General features: G+C 39.6%; 1 protein-coding gene across 2 annotated transcripts in view; it reads left to right on the top strand.

Annotated features, from left to right (window-relative positions):
* The window catches only part of LOC111332357 (dnaJ homolog subfamily C member 13), a 63355-nt gene that overhangs the window by 20102 nt on the left and 24930 nt on the right, over positions 1 to 18323 (top strand). For both annotated transcript variants that reach the window (XM_088745967.1, XM_088745966.1), the window contains exons 23-41: positions 1530 to 1586; positions 2796 to 2917; positions 5171 to 5246; positions 5863 to 5901; positions 6686 to 6742; positions 7047 to 7139; positions 7796 to 7875; positions 8284 to 8329; positions 8434 to 8493; positions 10435 to 10580; positions 10839 to 10914; positions 12037 to 12120; positions 13076 to 13138; positions 13394 to 13495; positions 13909 to 14016; positions 15202 to 15404; positions 16032 to 16116; positions 17308 to 17373; positions 17790 to 17878. In XM_088745967.1, coding sequence (XP_088602093.1) covers positions 1530 to 1586; positions 2796 to 2917; positions 5171 to 5246; positions 5863 to 5901; positions 6686 to 6742; positions 7047 to 7139; positions 7796 to 7875; positions 8284 to 8329; positions 8434 to 8493; positions 10435 to 10580; positions 10839 to 10914; positions 12037 to 12120; positions 13076 to 13138; positions 13394 to 13495; positions 13909 to 14016; positions 15202 to 15404; positions 16032 to 16116; positions 17308 to 17373; positions 17790 to 17878 — 1652 coding nt within the window. The remainder of the gene's footprint in view (positions 1 to 1529; positions 1587 to 2795; positions 2918 to 5170; positions 5247 to 5862; positions 5902 to 6685; positions 6743 to 7046; positions 7140 to 7795; positions 7876 to 8283; positions 8330 to 8433; positions 8494 to 10434; positions 10581 to 10838; positions 10915 to 12036; positions 12121 to 13075; positions 13139 to 13393; positions 13496 to 13908; positions 14017 to 15201; positions 15405 to 16031; positions 16117 to 17307; positions 17374 to 17789; positions 17879 to 18323) is intronic.

An 18323-nucleotide genomic window follows, 5' to 3' on the forward strand; every position in this document is an offset into this window, starting at 1 on the left:
TATGGCATGTGATTTATCATGGTAAGGTAAAGTCTGTTTACGAGCCTAGTGGCCCATTAGGCCGGTGCTTAACTCGGGTTTCTGTAGCATGAAGCGACTAGGAGTATTTCTACTCCCCCCTGGATGGGATGCCAGTCCATCGCAGTGTTACCCCCAGCATTAAATTGCTGGTACCCATTTAAACACCTGGATGAAGAGAGGCACTGTGAGAGTAAAGTGTCTTGCCTAAGAACACAACACAATGTCCCGGCCAGGGCTCGAACCCGGACCACTCGATCCGGAGTCGAGCGCACCAACCATGAGGCTACCACACCTCCACAGGGATTTATCATGAGTCTAATGAAATTGATCTTGTTATTAGATCAATTTCCAGTGGAGCTTTAGACACTGTTCTTATGTATCAAGGAGATAATGAAAATGTATTAAACCCTCGACTTCCATGAGCGACCAAGATAGAACTGCTCCGTACAATATCAGTATGATATCAAGCAGACAAGTGATGAGAATAAAGAAAAATATTGATTTGGGAATTACCAGTTGATCCAATACCAAATTATTTGAAGTAACGTTATAAGAAGTGTTTGTGAGAGTAAGGAGAACTGCCAAGGAGATCTTGAGAGTGGAATGGTTGAAAGGGAAGGTTACTGGCTTTTTTATGACACAATTATGCTTTCAAGATATGTCTGGTGAACATCTTCTCATAATATTAGCTGCCTTTTTGTTAATGTGTGCACAGCAGGTACAAGTGAAAATTATATAAAATAAGGATGCATTGTGCAGTATATTGCATGTACATTACCATAATGATAGTCTTTTCTCCTTGCCAGAATTAAGGGCCATGGGCTGTGATCCATGTACCTCGAAATTTTGATCAATGATGCCGCTATCTTAGATTAGCAAAAAACTGTTTAACCCTTCAACCTCTGGTAGTAGGAGCTGTGATGTGTAAGCGTCTACTTTCTCCAAGCAGTATCACCCAGAATCAAACATTATGGTCACGATAATATCCACCTTAAGCAGTCAGGACGGTAACGTCAGGGAAGACGTTGATTGAAAAATGAATTTTTACTTTCAGTTCGAATTTTGAAAATGGTTACATGTGTTTACCATCTCATATGGTACCACACCTCAACTTCAGCATAACCTATAAAAGTAGCATTGAGTTCCAAATGGAAATTAAATTAATTTGCCAGTGTGGTTTCTGTTCGCAGATGACAGAAATTTTTGGTGATTTCACGTTGTTGTTTTGCAAAGGATGGCTAATAAATGTACAAAGTTTTAAAATACCTGTGCTGAGCTATTGTTCTACCACCTAGATCTTTTGTTTTTCATGTCCTCATTACCATTGCCGTAGAGGTTTGCTCAAGGTCCCTAATATAGGAAATGATCCCAAAAGTTAAGAAGTTCTTTATTGTTATTCCTCCTTGTAAGCATCTTAGGGAATGTTTAGAGAACAGCATAGAGAACGTGTATACTAGTGGGTGTAACTGGATAAACAAAATGATTTTTATTCTTTTGTCTCCAATCAGCATCCATCTATGGCAATTGTCAAAGGAGCTGGCATGGTTATGAAAGCTGTTATTGAGGTGAGTGTTAAAACTTTTGTAGAGTTTAAAAGTTCATCAAAGAGGTCCCTAGGTGAAACTTTGAGGAAAATGATCTCCTGTATGTGGGCCACTAAAGTCTGTTGCACTCACATTAATTTTACAGCTGGAAAAGCTTTGTACATGTAAGTGGAGAATAGTGTGATCTAGCTCAAATATGATATGTAAGAAGGAAACATATGAAAAAGTTTACCTAGTCTGCAATTCCAATAATTGATTATCATGAAATAACTTCTCTTGATTTAAACAAAATTAATTCTCCAGAAAATAATCAAGTAGGGTCAAGTAGGCAGTGTGGCTGAGTGTTTAGGCTTGTAATCTGGTGGTCTGGGGTTCAAGCCCTCCTCCTTGCTACCCACTGGATTTGTTTTTGGTTGTTTGGTTGTTCTGAGTTAAAGTCCTTGGCTGTGTTTTGTATAAATTATTATTATAGCCAACTGGTCTACCTCCTGCAAGTTGGGATTTTTAAACTCCCACCAAAAGCCCTAATGGGGGAGTGTAGACATACTGCACATACGTACACATCTACTTCCCCCCCCCCCCCCAGTTATCTGACTTGGCCCAGTTATCTGACTTGACCCAGTTATCTGACTTGGCCCAGTTATCTGACTTGGCCCAGTTATCTGACTTGGCCCAGTTATCTGACTTGGCCCAGTTATCTGACTTGGCCCAGTTATCTGACTTGGCCCAGTTATCTGACTTGGCCCAGTTATCTGACTTGGCCCAGTTATCTGACTTGGCCCAGTTATCTGACTTGGCCCAGTTATCTGGCTTGGCCCAGTTATCTGGCTTGGCCCAGTTATCTGACTTGCCCCAGTTATCTGACTTGGCCCCGGCCAGACCAAGACTCAAGGTCTTAAAATAATTGAGAAGAATAATGCTACCTTTCTATAGCATCAAGTAATGGTTAGATATTCAAGTCTTCTTGAATAGATATGAATAAATGAAGGTCCTGTCACCTACAGGGTTAGGGGCAGGAGACGTTAATTTCCCACGCATGAGATTACTGTGTGATGGATGTCCTCCCCAGTGGTGAGATGGGTGGGATTTATTGGGTGGACTACTCGTATGGTTTGCATATGTTCCATTCTAGTCCTACCTTACTGTGGTGATGCAGTAAAACGGTTAGAAATAAAAATTTATTCGACTTGAAGATCAAGGTATCATTTTTTTTTAACTTGTATTCTACAGGAAGGAGATTCTGAGATTGCAGCAAAAATGCAGGATCTTGCTTTGGCAGAAGGAGCCCTTCCTAGACATCTCCATACTGCCATGTACACTCAAAGCACAGACAATAGACTACTCACAAACAGGTGAGATAAAATTATGCAAACAAAGGTGGTTTTCATTTGTTGTGAGAGTCAGCCAGAGAAAAAATTGTTGAGTCTTCCAAAAAGATTCAGAACTTAGACTTTCCAATGTCATTATCAGAATAACTGATGCTCTACTGCTGAGCTTCAAGAACTCCTCAGTGAGCCTGGGCCCTGTTTCTTGAAGGTCCCAGTAATTTAACGGGCCTGTAAAGCTGTTCTGTTTTCATTCAAGACGAGGGTTTCAAAAGTTTTGAGAATTATGCAATAAAACTATCAGCTGAAGAAACAAAATGGATTGGTCAGGGAGCCAGAACCTGCTTCTCTGTTCTTTAAATTTTGATTAAAAGATATAGCCTCAAGCCTGTTAATTTATTAGGACTTTTGGGAAACAGGTCCCAGGCCATGTTATAACATAATTTAATTTAATAACTTAATAAACATATGTAGGCAGGTAGGTAAGTCTTTACTCGAGCCAAGTTTCCCATCCAGCAGGAGTATATGGATGGGATGCCAGTCCATTGCAAGGTTACCCACCCGCATCTCACATGCAGTAGGTTTATAGGTATATGTGAAAAGTTATCTACAAATAATTTTTCAGTTTGCAATGCGCAATAGCTCACCAATGAGTTCTGTGTAGACCATGGTAGTGATTGAAATTCTGATGTTTGTATCTTTGGTGGGACTCAGATTTTTTCTTGCATCTCACAATTTCTTTGCAACCTATGATACATACGTGCCTATTTCTGTTTTCGATGAGTAATCTCAAATTTTCCTGTCTCTCTCAATCTTTGTAAAGATTATAATTATACAGTTTATATGCAATAACCAGCAGTAATTGCAACTGATGCAAACCTGTAATGTTTGACAGGGTAGTCCCATGCATGATTCTTCTGTTGAAACTGTAAGAATATTAAGATGGGGTTTTTTCGTGCTGGAATCCTCTAACCAATAGCTACACTAGTTCCACGTTCCTGGTACAAAATTCTTTGCTAATTCTAAGAAAGCTAAACTATTGTATGCTGTTTGCAACATAATTATGTCAATGACCTTGAAAAACAACAACAACAACTAGCGCAGTTACAGATGTACTGTAACTTAATTCGAAGAAAATGCTGTTGTTAAATATCTTTTGTATAATATTGGTAAGTAACATAGGGCCTGTGCTCAAGCCAAGGGGCCTTATACCAGTTTCCATAGTATGAAGCAACAAGTATTATTACTATTTCCCTTCCCCCCCCCCCTGGATGAGGTGCTAATCATTAAAGATTAGTAACATACCAGTAATTTAAATAATTATGTTCTTCTGAAAACAAGTTTGCTGACAAAAGTATCAGTACAGGTGCATGTGAGTCTTTGAGAAAGTGTATCTGCTTCATGTGTTTCTGCCACATGTATGTTGTAATCACATTGTTTTAGAATGGGACTTTTTAGCGTACAGTTGTTTATTAATTTTTTGTTTACATGATGCATCTAAAAAGTAGTTTTAAGTCAATTCTACTGGTTGTCTTATACCAGTATGTAATGGTTAAAGGTTAAAAATTACAAAAATTACAAAGTAATTGGAGCCTCTCCAAGTTTCAGCAGCATGGCTGAGTGGTCAGCGTGTCGGACTCGCAATCCGTCGCTCCCGGGTTAGAGTCCCGCCCTGACCACTACCTGAATTTGTTTCACGGTGGCTCCAAGTTCAAATCCTCGGCCATGCTTGTAAATAGCCAACTGGTTTGCCTCCGGCCAGTTGAGATTCTTGACAATGTTATGTTCAATTTGAATTATTTGGTTATAGCCCACAATGTAAACTACTGGGTTACCAGTAATTGTGTTAGCTATTAAAAAATTTAATTTTTTTTTTTTAATTAACCCATTCGGAGAATGACAGTGAACTCCGTAGCATTTAATTTACTTTCCCTGACAGTTGGCCGACACGCATTTGAGCTCTTGTAGAATAGGGCTGTGAGAGTGATTTACATGTATCTTTTCCATGAAAGCAATACAGATATATCTTTACCAGAAACTGTATCCAGATCGTTCAATGCAGAGACTGCCCATATCAAAAAAATTAACTCAATGATAACGTTGATGCTGTATATTTTATTATCCAGCACCAATGTTATTGTTAAGTTTTTTTTTATTATTATTCTTTTTTAGAAATCCCTGCTGTTGAGTAAGGATGAATTATAAAATCAGTATTTAATTTTATCAGGACTGTACAAACTTTTTTTCTTCTGGTGAGTAATTGGGTGATTTTGTCTACAGACAGCTCAGCAGACACTTGGTAACCTTGTGGGTAACTGGTCATCCCACTGCAATGGGACTCCTGAAGAGGATCATGGTTAGAGTTTTGCTTCTACTGTAATTTAGTCTGGGAGCCGGCTATCATTGGCCTAGTTGTGGAAGGCCGGGGAAGAGAAATAAATTTGTACCAAGGGGGTGGGAGCAATGGTCAAAAAGAAAAGAAGGGATAGAGTAGGACAATAAAAATCTCATTATTCCCTGCCCCCTGCCCTACCCCCCACCATCCACTCTAACTCTAAAACAAACAGGGTCTCCCCCTCCCCCTCCCCCTTCTAACGCTGACTCATCCTTATAAGATGTCTTTACTGCAGGCTATACACCGAATGCAAATATGGCGACCAATTTGAGTTGCCATTGTTCTGGACTCACTAGCCTCTCACACATGTAATAATCCTTTTGTGTTTCCACGTGAAGGCGAGGCTAGTGAGTCCAGAACAATGGCAATTCAAATTGGACGCCATGTTTGCATTCGGTGTATAACAGGACCCAACTTGCTTCTGTCAACACATATATCAATTATCGTATACCTTGGTTCCCCAAGATGGATCGTGTGTCACAAATAACTGTGCACTGTATGTAAATTGTACTTCATGTACAAAAGGCGTCATTGACAAGATTCTTTGTAAGTGTGATTTTGTTTGTGTCTATTTTAGCCTGCAGGTCTCATGAACTATCTAGAATCAGAGGAGAAGGTTAGGATACTTTATCATATATTGTATTTTATTATATGGCTGTGTCTCACAAGGACTGGTAACTACCGAATTCATGAATTTGATTGGCTGAAATCAATATTGAAAGCGGTCTAGATTTTCCCATCTAGACCAGCATCTAGACCGGTCTAGAAAAAAAAAAGGTACAAAGAATATAAAAATTGGCATATAAGTCACAGCCACGTAATAAACATCTTATTAACCGAGCTAGGTCGGTCTGTATGGGAGAATCTTGACCTCGGTCGTTAGTACAGACCTCACTGCGTTCGGTCTGTGCTGGCGACCTCGGTCAAGATTCTCCCATACAGACCTCCCGCTCGGTTAATAAGAACTAAGTTTTAGTTTTAGATATTTGTAATATATATATCGTATTAGACGTTTTGTTGTGTAGTATCGCTAAGTATTTTTACAAGTTGTGCTGTATTTGGACGAGCCGGTAGGGCGAGTCAAAATACAAATAACGAGTAAAACTGCTCAGCGATAGTACATAACAAAACGTCTAATAAGAGATTTATTATCCAAGACGCCAAATTGTTATTTCAGTGCGGGCGAATTTCGTGGATATTTCTGAAGTACGAATATCGCGTGGTATTTGTACTCGTCTTGGGCGTTATTTGTACTCTGCGAAGCACAGTTGAATAATAAATTGAAATAACGTTTCTGTCAGTGTTTGGAGATTTTTGTGGGGTGATTGCTTTGTTTGAGACAGTTTGAAAGAGTGAATGAAATTTGCAATTTAATGTTACCATCATTCTTTTAAATACAGGTCCCAGAAGTAGAATCAGATAAGCTGCATGTCCGAGACAATGTCAAACTTGCAGAGGTAAATACGAGAAATGTTTTTATACCAATATGAGAATCTAGGTTTGAGTTCTGACATTGTCCAAGCTCTGATAAGGTACCAAAAAAAGATGTTAAATTCATTTTGTCATGAGCGTGCAGCAAAACAAAGAAGACTTAATCACAGTCAAACATTATGCTACTTTACAACACAATTTTTCGCTCTGAGCTTAGCCATGTACTGCTGGAAGTTATTGAGGGACAGGTGCCTTGTACACTCTTAGGATCAGAACTTGGGGAGTTTTTATGTGTATAAAATGTTTTCTTGTTTGAAATTGCTGTTTTAGGATTCTTCTAAACCCAAGAAACATCAGTATCTTGCGCAACTGGATGTTGTGCTCACTCACTGGAGAACGAAAATGGGATTGAAGTCAAAAGAAGTAAGATTTAGATTCAGATTAAAAGTTTTGTTAGTATATCTAGGAATTGTTGCCTGGTTACGTCCTGGTGATAAGATATAAAGAACCTAGTTGAAAAGCAAAAAGGAATTATTATTATAGTATGGACAAAAAAAAAAGCTAATGAAGTGACTGTTAGATGGCTGCAGAAAGCTCGAAATATTTAAAACTGGTATGGGTGACAAAATTGCATATAGCATGTGTAGTCAATTAATGGTCAGGGCTCCACCACGCTGTGAAAAGGGAATAGCTACCTGAGATATAATTATCAAGTATTTCATTGAGAGGCACGTGTACTGTAAGTGTGTAGATGAGGTAGTAGCAATCCAAGTCACTTCCATGTGCAACTTGTATGTCGTCTACTTGCACCAAGGCCTTCTTAGCTTGCATAGCTAGCGGTGGAGCAGCAAGAGGACTGTTCACTCAAAGACTTGTTTCTCGTTTTCACCTCTCTGCCTCCTTTTCATCAAGAACCTGAACAATGTCCAGCTAGCCATGGCCATCCTGTTTTTCCCAACCCCTTCTCTGCAAATCGCAATCTGCCATAATCGAGTGCAAAAATTTGTTACTTGTGCTGGTTCTATAACATTGTTCTTCGTTACACGTTCGTGCAATGTTTACATAACATTTCTCCGCAGACAAACCAGAAACCTGTAATATTAAGGAAGAGAAGGCAAAGAATAAAGAGTGATGCAAACTGGGAACTTTTCTATTACAAGTAAGAAGTGATAACCTTTTTTAATTCACAAGGTTGCTTAAGATAGGAGATTGGTTGAAACCCATGAAACCCCACTAAAAAGCTGCACTCTTGTCGCAATAATTCTAAGGTAACATTTGCGTTGCACAGAGTTGTATTCCTTTATATTGTGAAGCTAGCAGAAGATAAAGGATTGCTAATGCAGGAAAGCTCCTGAGAGTTGCATCATTATGAAACACAGAACAATGAGAGCATTTGCAAATACAACTTTTTTTCTCCACTGGGAAGAAAAGCATATTTGAATGGTATCACTGTCATGTAACCTTTCAGGATGCACAAATGAGACTTCCATGACACTGAGTAATGGTTCACACATAATCTTTTCAAAATATTTTAAATATCTAAAGAACCGTAAATTTCTTTCCATAGGTTCAATCTAGACCATTCCATGCCTAATCTCATCTGGAACTACAAGGTGAGTTCTGAACACAATGATTTAAATTTCTTTTCTTATCTGCTTCAACTGGTTGGTTTTGTGACTGATTTGTAATTGCTGTTGTTTGAATGTGTTTCTTTCAGACAAGAGAAGAATTGAGAGAAGCGCTAGAGGCAGAGATGAGAGCATTTGCTGTTGACAAGGTGCACTACCCATTTAATTCTTGGTCATCTTATTAATAATTACGTGAAATATCTTAAGAGTCAGTGATCACAATAGGTAGAAAAGGTGCACTCCATGATGCAGTCCACGACAGGATTTTTCTAGGAGTCTCCAATTTCTTAGTGATAGCGTATCTTTAACAATTGCTTCATGCTTTAGCGTGCACTATCGAGTTATGGAGCACGCGGGAAGTCTGGAGAGCACAAAAGAAGCGTAAGAGTTGCCCGAGGCGATAGCCGAGGGCAACCCTAGCTTCTTGAGTGCTCTCCAAACTTCCCACGTGCTCCATAACTCGATAGTGCACTGCTGAAAGCATGAACCAATTGTTTTAGAACATAGCCGGTGGAATTGTGCATCAAATCCGACGCGAAAAACGGACAACAATATCAGTTGAAGTGAATCGTGACGGCGTTGATGCCGAGTCTCCTTTTCCTTTGTTTTTCTCTTTTTCTGCCTCATTTAAGAACACTAGCCCAAGGGAAAAGGTCGAAACATTGTCTTCGTTTTCGGACTAGTAGGCCGAGTTTCTGTTTGTATCCATTATTGTCGCGAAATAGATTATTTTTCCCCGCGCTAACAATGGCCGCTCGCGCGAAAAAAAAATTTCTGGCGAAGTCGGATTTGCTGACGCTATCAGGGTGCACTATCGGGATTTGAGCACGCTTACGTATAATGAATTTGATTGCGCGACTCTGCCAGCTATGTTCTAAAATCTATTGGGAGTAGTGGTAGTAGTACTGTTTTCTACTTACAGCTTGGCCTTTATCGTTGCACACCCAGCTTGCAACAGTTTAACTGCGAGCGGCTTATGAAATGAGCAACCTGCTCTCATTAACTGCAACCTGTAATATTTGACAGTGCATTCCCCTAATGGCTGCTCTGCTGAAACTGCAGGGAAATTAAAGCAGGAGTTTTTCGTGCGGGAAATCTGTGCCCAATAGATTCATTCGCCCCGTGCTCCTGTGACATCTTGTACAGCATCGTTAACATTGCTACATGAAAGCACTGCTCAGTAGATTTCATTTAAATGGTCTCACACTAGGATACTATTCGCAGATTTAATAGTTAGAACTATCTTGTTCGTTAGTTTCTCCTGGCCTGGGACCAGTGACGATTTCCTTTCTCCACCTTGTCGTGTCCTAGGCTATCATTTCGAGCGTGTTCCAGGGGTGGCCTCAATTCTTCATCTCAGCCCGCCGAATAAGTCGCTGCCAGATGTTATTTATTAATTTTTTTTGGCTTTCTCTTTTCCGTTTGCCCCTGGGGATTCCATTTCAAGGCTTGCCTAGTAACACTACCACCTCGAAGTGCAGGATAAGGAGTCCCACAGAAAAGTTGTACTTAGTGGCTTTCACTTGAATGGTCACACGCACCGGGATTTTGTTCACAGACTTAACAGTTGGAGCCACCGTGTGCCGCATAATTAACAATTATTCCACGAGCGCGCGTTGGATATGAGATGATAGAGAGCCAACGAGGCGCGTAGCGCCTCGTTGGCTATAATCATCTCATATCCAACAAGCGCGAGTGGAATAATTGTTTTATTAAAAACGCCCCCAAGAAATTATTATTTTGTAAGAAGAAACTGGATTTTTTAGCTCCCTTTTGATTTTAAGCTGATGCGTACGCTTACCATATTTGTAGATTATGGTATATTGGCTGATATACCATAATGGCTAATCCAATAAAAAGTCTTGAATTGCATTATCCAATGATCCAGTTTTTAATAATAAACATTATCACATGAAAGAACTGCTCTGTAATTCCCATCTGAGCAGTCACACACTTGGTTTTCAACCACCGACCCACTTGTGCAGACAATTAAACTGCGCCTCTTAAAAATACTGCTCAGTATATGTAACTTTCAACTACATCCCAATGTATCATAAAGGTCATATTTTTCTAATTTGTTAATGACTAAGGATCTTGGATCAAATCATGTCATTTCATGGAATCACCAAGAATTTGAAGTGAGATACGAGTGTCTCAGTGAAGAGATAAAGATTGGAGACTACTACCTCAGACTGCTTCTCGAAGAAGAGGAAGGAAAAACTATGATCCATAATTCGTAAGTACCACACTGATACATGGTTCAGTCCTAAAAGTCTAGTTGCTCATGTCTGCCAGAGGTTATCCCTGTTTCTGTAACATGGAGTTACAAGAATTTTTCAGGTCACCCCGTAACAGTTCGTGACGTTTTTTTGGTTTTAGAGTTCGCTGTTATCCAGGGAAAGGTGCTGTTGGGGGCATACTATATTTATGTGAATGAGTTGTTTGCTCTAAGCTAAAAGAAGTTCTCTTGTTATTTTATTATTTTTTTTTTCAGGCTGGAGTTCTTCAATGATCTTTACCACAGATTTCTTCTGACTCTGAAGCCTGCTATGAAAGCTATGTGCTTACAAGTAAGTAATAATGATACGCTTCGCGTATAATCGGTTCATTTATCAGCGTGTTATCCTTTGTCATTTTAACCCAAATAGCAAAACCTTAACGTGTATGAAAACATCTGCAACCTTATGGCCACCCCTCCTTTGTTGCCCTGTACCAACCACACAAGAACCATTCTCTGTAATTAGTTAAAATACTTGTGCCATCTTCTCAACCATTCAGATGTTCTGAAATGTAATTGTTACTTCATCATTTGTGTTCTCCCATGGCCAGGGTCTGTAGCATTTGTTAAATCTTTGCTTTTATCACTCCTCTAGAATATTTTATGTCAAGTTTGTTTTTTTGTGATTGGTAACCATGTTGATTAATTTTCTTGTGTGGTTGGTACAGGGCAACAAAGAAGGGGTGGCCATAAGGTTGTAGATACACAACACTAGTATTTGTTTTGTGAATTCACATCTAGCAGCTCACACAGAAGAATTTGGAATCCAATAAAGACACTTTTAGCTGAAAGGTGCGAGACGCCAGCAAAATTGAAGAGTAGCTAAGGAAAAGAAGATTTCGAGACTTTTAGTTGAAATATCTGATCTTTGCTTTAACGTTGTGTTCCGGAAAAAATTGTAAATTATTATATATGTATGGTTATAGTCAACTGAAGTAACAATGAAAATGAAAGTTACTCTTGTATGTTCTCTAATTCGAGGACAAACAGTTATACTTACAATGTTTGTCTTCCAATCCCTGTCGTTTCCTGAATCGTCGCGAGTCAGAGTTGTTTCCGTAATTCTGTCCTTCTGATCTCCTGTTAGAAGATTTTTAGCGTCCTATTTAACTTACCGAGGTAGTCGAATTTCGTGCCTCTCTAAGTCGAGGCAAATGTTTTTGTAACTACGTAGAACAATGCAATTTATATGACGAGGTGAATATTAAACTGATTGAGACTTTTGTACGAGTTGTCTCCTTCTTAGGTATTTACAACTCGACAATAACGACGTGTAGTCAAGCAAAAGCATTGCAATATTGGGTTGCATTGGAAACTGAGATGAAAATTGATGTAAATGTTGTGACCATGATTCTCGTAATTAAGTGTTGTGAACCAAGATAAAACCATTTGTCTTCTTCATTCATTTTGTCAGGCCATGACCAAGGTGTACAGCAAATGCTACGATGAAATCGGTGCCTTCAATGACACGCGATACATCGTCGGAATGCTTGAGAAGGTAGTCACATTGGCTCTTTCACTTCGAGGAGTGACGAGCACTTTATTCGTCCTAGCCATATCAGTACTTTATTTGGCAGATAAGTCATGCGAATGAAGACAAATACGCAGTGTCTTGAACTTAGAGATTTTTAGAGAGATTTAGCGCCGCGTTTACGTGAAACGTGAACAAGAAGAGGGACCACGTGACTAGGTTTTCCCGAAATTTTTTCACGTTCGCCGGTCGCCCTTTGCCACGGTTTCGACGCGAAATTAACCTGTCTCGCGTTTGCTGTGTACGTAAGATTTTCTTCATTTTTCCTCACACAGGGTAGAGGGTAATTGCCGGAAAAAGGGCACCAAAACTATTTCGTGTAAGTCATGCAAGAACGCCTTAAAATCCACCATGATGCGAGCTCACCCGAAGCTTAAAGCAGCAGGGTTCATGCTATTTTACATGGAACGTGAAAGGTCAAGTTAACGTCTGCCGTTTCACGTAAAGTCGGTGCTAAATCTCTCAATTGCCTTCCTTAGTATCAGATTCTAAGAACTAAAACTGCAAGAAATATCGCGAGGGAGTGGCTTCGCCCTTCAAATCCCAGGATCTGATTTTAACTCTCCCCTCTAGCTGCTACACAATTCCTTATTTGTGAGTTACGAGAATTTGGAGTTAGATCAAGACATCAACTTCTGCCTGATAAGTTTGAGTATTCTCATTACCTGTTTTCTGAATAATGTATGGATATTATAGGGAGAAGTTACATGTTAATCACGTCAAGGAGTCAAAGATTTAAGAGAATCTAAAACTGTTTTCTTGGTAGCATTCTTGCGGCCATGCAATTCTACTTCACTTGAATGGTACTGAATTACGTCGACAAGTCTCCAAGATATGTTACACTTGGTGAAAGCTTTTGATTTTTCAAAAAAATTACTATATTTCGAGGTTTTGACGTTGGCGAATGGTGTTTCTTTTACAGACAACAGACAGATTGGAGAGGGATCGTCTGATACTCTTTTTGAATGCACTGATCAAAAACAAGGTAATGTAAATAGAGAGAGATGAAATAACTCAATTGAAGCAGGCATGGGACTAGAAATAAAGCCGAGTTAGATGTTACAGGATGCATTGATAGTGGAAAAAATGATGATTCCAACTAAAATACCATTGTATTTTTCAAAGAGTTATCAAGCCATGAATTATAAAGTTTTACTTCAAACCTGTATAGTCCTCCCTCTTTATCCAGGGTCTCTGTTACGTTTTGCTTCGTGTAAACTGGATTTATTTCTTGATACAGAAAAATGTGAAAGAGATGATGGATGTAAATGGAATCAGAGTTCTCGTAGATCTTCTTACACTGGCACATCTTCACACTTCAAGAGCTGTAGTACCATTACAGGTAATGTCATCAGAGCACTGGTCACAAATGATGATCCTAACATGATGTTATTGTTGTGTTCGGCAAGAGCAGTTCAGTTATCAATAAGGAAGTAAGTAAGTAACTAAGTAACTTTATTGAATGAGGGTGGCACACGACAGTACTAATAAACTGATGACCCAGTAGCCCTCAAATAAAACAAAACAAAAAGATATACTATATGATAAATATAGAAATAAATCCAAAATATGCAAATAGGTCGATTTAAAAATGTGAAAATGTAAATTATAAAAAGGTATGTCTACAATAGTTAAGTTAAAAATTAAGAAGTATTATTCATTATTTATATAATCTATAAGCTACTGGAGGATAGATGGAGGATGCTAAGTGATGCGTATCGTCTTCTCTATTATAATTTTCCGTTTGTATTTAAGAGTAATCTTCTCGAGGCATCTCCTGAAATGATGCAGCGTGATGGTGAAAAAGAGTGGTACTATGGCAATAAGGAGAAAGAGAGACTGGGGCCATTCAGCTTTAAAGAGGTTAGTTGTAAGGGTTGATTCTACAGTTAAGTGTTGCAATCATTGATAGACTGAATGACTGACTGACTGACTGACTGATTGACCGACTGGTTGACTGACTGACTGACTGACTAACTGATTGACTGACTGACAAACTGACTGATTGACTGACTGATTGACTGACTGATTGACTGACAGACTGACTGATTGACTGACTGACAGACTGATTGACTGACTGACTGACTGACTGATTGACTGACAGACTGATTGACTGACAGACTGACTGACTGATTGACTGACTGACAGACTGGTTGACTGACTGATTGACTGACAGACTGACTGACTGACTGATTGACTGACTCACGGACTGGTTGACTGACTGACTGACTGACTGACCGACTGACTCACTGATTGACTGACTGACAGACAGACAGACAGACTGACTGATTGACTGACTGACAGACTGACTGACTGATTGACTGACTGACCGACTGACCAACTGATTGACTGACAGACTGACTGACTGACCGACGACTGACTGACTGACTGACTGACCGACGACTGACTGACTGACTGACTGATTGACTGACTGACAGACTGACAGACTGATTGACTGACTGACAGATTGACTGAATGACTGATAGAATGACTGAGACTGACTGACTGATTGACTGACTGACTGATTGACTGACTGACTGATTGACTGACTGATCGACAGACTGACTGATTGACTGACTGACTAACTGACTGATTGACTGACTGATTGACTGATTGATAAACTGACTGACGGACTGACTGACTGACAGACTGACTGACTCACCGGCTGACTGACTGACTCACTGGCTGTCTAATTTTCTGACTAACTGACTGACCGACTAACTAAGGTAAAAAGATTTCAGACTGTCGGACAGACCAGAAGCACATACCTACTAATCAGAAGTTGTCTTTCTCAGAACCTTTCCTTTATTAAATGGTACGTATTTACCTGTCCTTGCTAGCTCGTCAGTGGGTTAAAGAAGGATAACATTATAGTTTTGCAGAAAGCCGCATGCTGTATCAGGTACGAACGGACAGACGGATAGACGGACGGAAAGATTTACGGTCATGACGTCATAACAAAATCATGTTGGTTTTATGCTATGGGGCTCCTCTAGCGCGCTTGACATGTTAGAACGCTGCCAATATTGCTTCTTTCTCTTTTCCCAGATGAAGGATATGTCAGCGGAAGGAATTCTCCGTCCGGAAACAAAGTGCTGGGCACAGGGTATGGATGGATGGAGACCACTGCAGAGTATTCCGCAGCTGAAGTGGTATCTACTGGCCACAGGCAGTGCAGTAATGAATGAAACAGATCTGGCTATCTTAATCTTGAACATGCTGATCAAGATTTGTGAATTTTACCCTAACAGGTACAAACTTCCCCATCATCAGAAAAAAGTGTCCATGCGAAGGTGTCCATTTTGGAAAGACTCGAATAGCACCTTGTTATTTTATGCAACCAAGACAGGGGTTTCATTAACTGGGTGGGCAAAACCAACCTCACAACCAGTAAATTTGCCTGGTCCCAGGCCCTTAATGAAACCCCTGCCGAGATAAACGTAAAATTTTGCAGAATACTTCAAAGAGCATTCCAGCATGGTGTTATGGTGGTGGTGGTGTTGTTTTTTGTTTGATTCTTCGTTTCTTTTGCTTTCGTTTTCTATTTTTATTGTTTGCTTTGATTTTCTTTTGTTCTGTTTCTCTAATGTTTCTTGTTTTTTTTTGTTTTTTTTTTGCCTTAAACGGTCTTGAGAAATTTGTGAATTACGAAATAGTTTTGTGTCTAATTATTCAGTTCATATATTATTTAATGTTCGTGTAACTTGACCACGGAGAAATCGAATAGGAAAAGTTGTGGCATCTAATATCATCAGTGATGTCTTCTTTTAGTTCACTTAGATTCTAACTGGCTTGTGTTTGTAATGTGAAATTTAGCACAATGTAAGGTACTTGGTGAAGATTGACATCATTCGTATTTCCATCTCTCTTTTTGCCAGAGATGTTGATGGTGCCATAGTGCGGCCACTTCCAAGAGCGAAGAGAATGTTGTCAGAAGCTACCTGTTTGCCGCATTTAGTTCAGGTACGGCGTCTACAGGGGCAAACATTTTGACAGATACTCGGCGGAAAGATTCCGCAATTTCGTTTGTTTGTTTGTATCGGAGCAACTACGCACCCACCCCACTCCTAACTCAACACTAATCTTAACTTGTTGTCAGTATGCTGTTTTTGGGTTGGGGGAGAGGGGAAGGTGTGCCTTTGCTCAGATACTGACAATACGGACCTTAAGGAGTCAGGACGGAAGCACCAAGTAAGACGTCGATTAAAAAATTAATTTCTACCTTTAATTAGAATTTCGAAAATGGCTGTATGTGTTTACCGTCTCATACGACGCCACACCTTAACCTCAACATAACGTATAAAGTAGCGTTGAGTTCCAAATGGAAATTGAAATATTTGCCGTCACGGTTTCGGTTCGCAAACGACGCAAATTTTGGTGACTTTACGTTTTTGTTTTACAAAGGACGGCTGAGAAATGTACTAAGTTTTAAAACGCACGTGCTGAGCTTTTGTTCTGCCAATTAGATCTTGTTTTTCCACGTTCTCGTTACCGTCACCGTCGTGGTTTGCCCAAGGTCCCTAATTAACAAATGGTAAACACCATGGCGTACACTTTTGAGTTATGGATGTACGCGGGAGGTTGCTAAGCACGAAAGAAACGTAAGAGTCGCGCGAGGCGATAGCCGACAGCGACTCTAGTCTCTTGAATGCTCAGCAAACCTCCCAAGTGCATCCATAACTCATTAGTGTACACTGTGGCGTTTACCTAGCAAAAGAGTTTTACTTTACTTAACAAATCTTACGTGGCCAGAAAAAACAAGCGCGCGCGGAAAACTAGTCTTTGCATCTGCTCACGTCAGCAGCGTACACCCATGAGCAAGTGGTGGACGCTGAATTGACCAATCAGAGCGCGCGCTTTACTTTGGTTATGATATAATGATGTGTTTGGTCACAGCCGAAGTTAATAACAACTTATTGTGCCTGTTATTAGGACAAAGTTAAGCCGTTGTGAAGCAAAACAGCGTTCAAAACCATCTCTGATTTAGCCCAACCTTAAATCTAAACATTTTCTTCGTAGCTAACACCGTAAACATTTTTTTAAAAAAGAAAAAGACCCACATAGAAATCTCGGGGTCCACTGAGTTTCCTGTAACAACCCTCTTTGATGTATGTTGGTCTGTACATTCATTTTTATTTTACTATCTTTACACAGCTTTTGTTAACTTTTGATCCCGTTATTGTGGAGAAAGTGGCCATTCTTCTTCTTAATATGATGGTGGTAAGTACCCTGTGTAACACAAACCATTTGGATGGTAGCACAACTGTTTTAATTGTTGTTTGTGGAATGCAGCTCACACACGACCCTTGCTGCAAATTCATTAAAACTATGAATTCATATCATTCATGAATGAAAAATTGCTCAATTTATAAGTTTGGGAATGGATTAACGACTATACAGTACAACTTGAAGTCCTTTGGGTTGGTAGATGGGAAAAGCTCACCACTTGGGGGTGCAGCAAAACAACTTCCGGCCAAAAGTCGTATAACTCGTTACCAGACCCCAGCAGTGTGTGAGAAAAACACGTTCTACTTATTCTTTACTCTCAGCTGATGGATAACAACACCCAGACAGTTCTAGAGACAATAGTGAATTGTTGGGTACTAGTTGCCATCTTTTACTCTCCGCTGCTTTAGGACAACCCCATCCTCCCACGACTGTATCTCACTGGAGTGTTCTTCTTTATAATGATGTACACTGGATCAAATGTTCTTCCAATTGGAAGGTAAATTTTGTGTAGCAAGCTATCGTAAAGTTTCAACAGACCCTCACCGCTGCTTTGAGCACCCTCTTACATTCGCTACTTCAGTAGGATCGTTATTTAAACATGTATCGGATGAAGGCCGTAGGAATATTTTCAGTTTCTTACAATTTTTTCTCAGCTTTTCATCCACTACGTGTCAATTTGTGGTTTAAGTTAGTGGTAGTAAGAGTCATTTATTTCGAAAATTATTTAACGTAAGGATATCAGTATTCAGTTGAAGCTAGAAAGAACTGTGTGTTTAATTGGCGAATTGGCGCAGTCAGCCCTTTTTAAGGATTGTTGCTTTCGTAACTTAACGAATGACATATATCCAGGAAACCAAAATAAATAAGTAAAATGAAGAATTGTTGAGTAATAAAAGTTTGCTCTCTTTGGATGCATAAACGCACCCCAAGCAAGTTCCTTT

This window comes from Stylophora pistillata, chromosome 14, assembly GCF_964205215.1.
Source record: "Stylophora pistillata chromosome 14, jaStyPist1.2, whole genome shotgun sequence".
Taxonomy (NCBI): Eukaryota; Metazoa; Cnidaria; class Anthozoa; order Scleractinia; family Pocilloporidae; genus Stylophora; species Stylophora pistillata.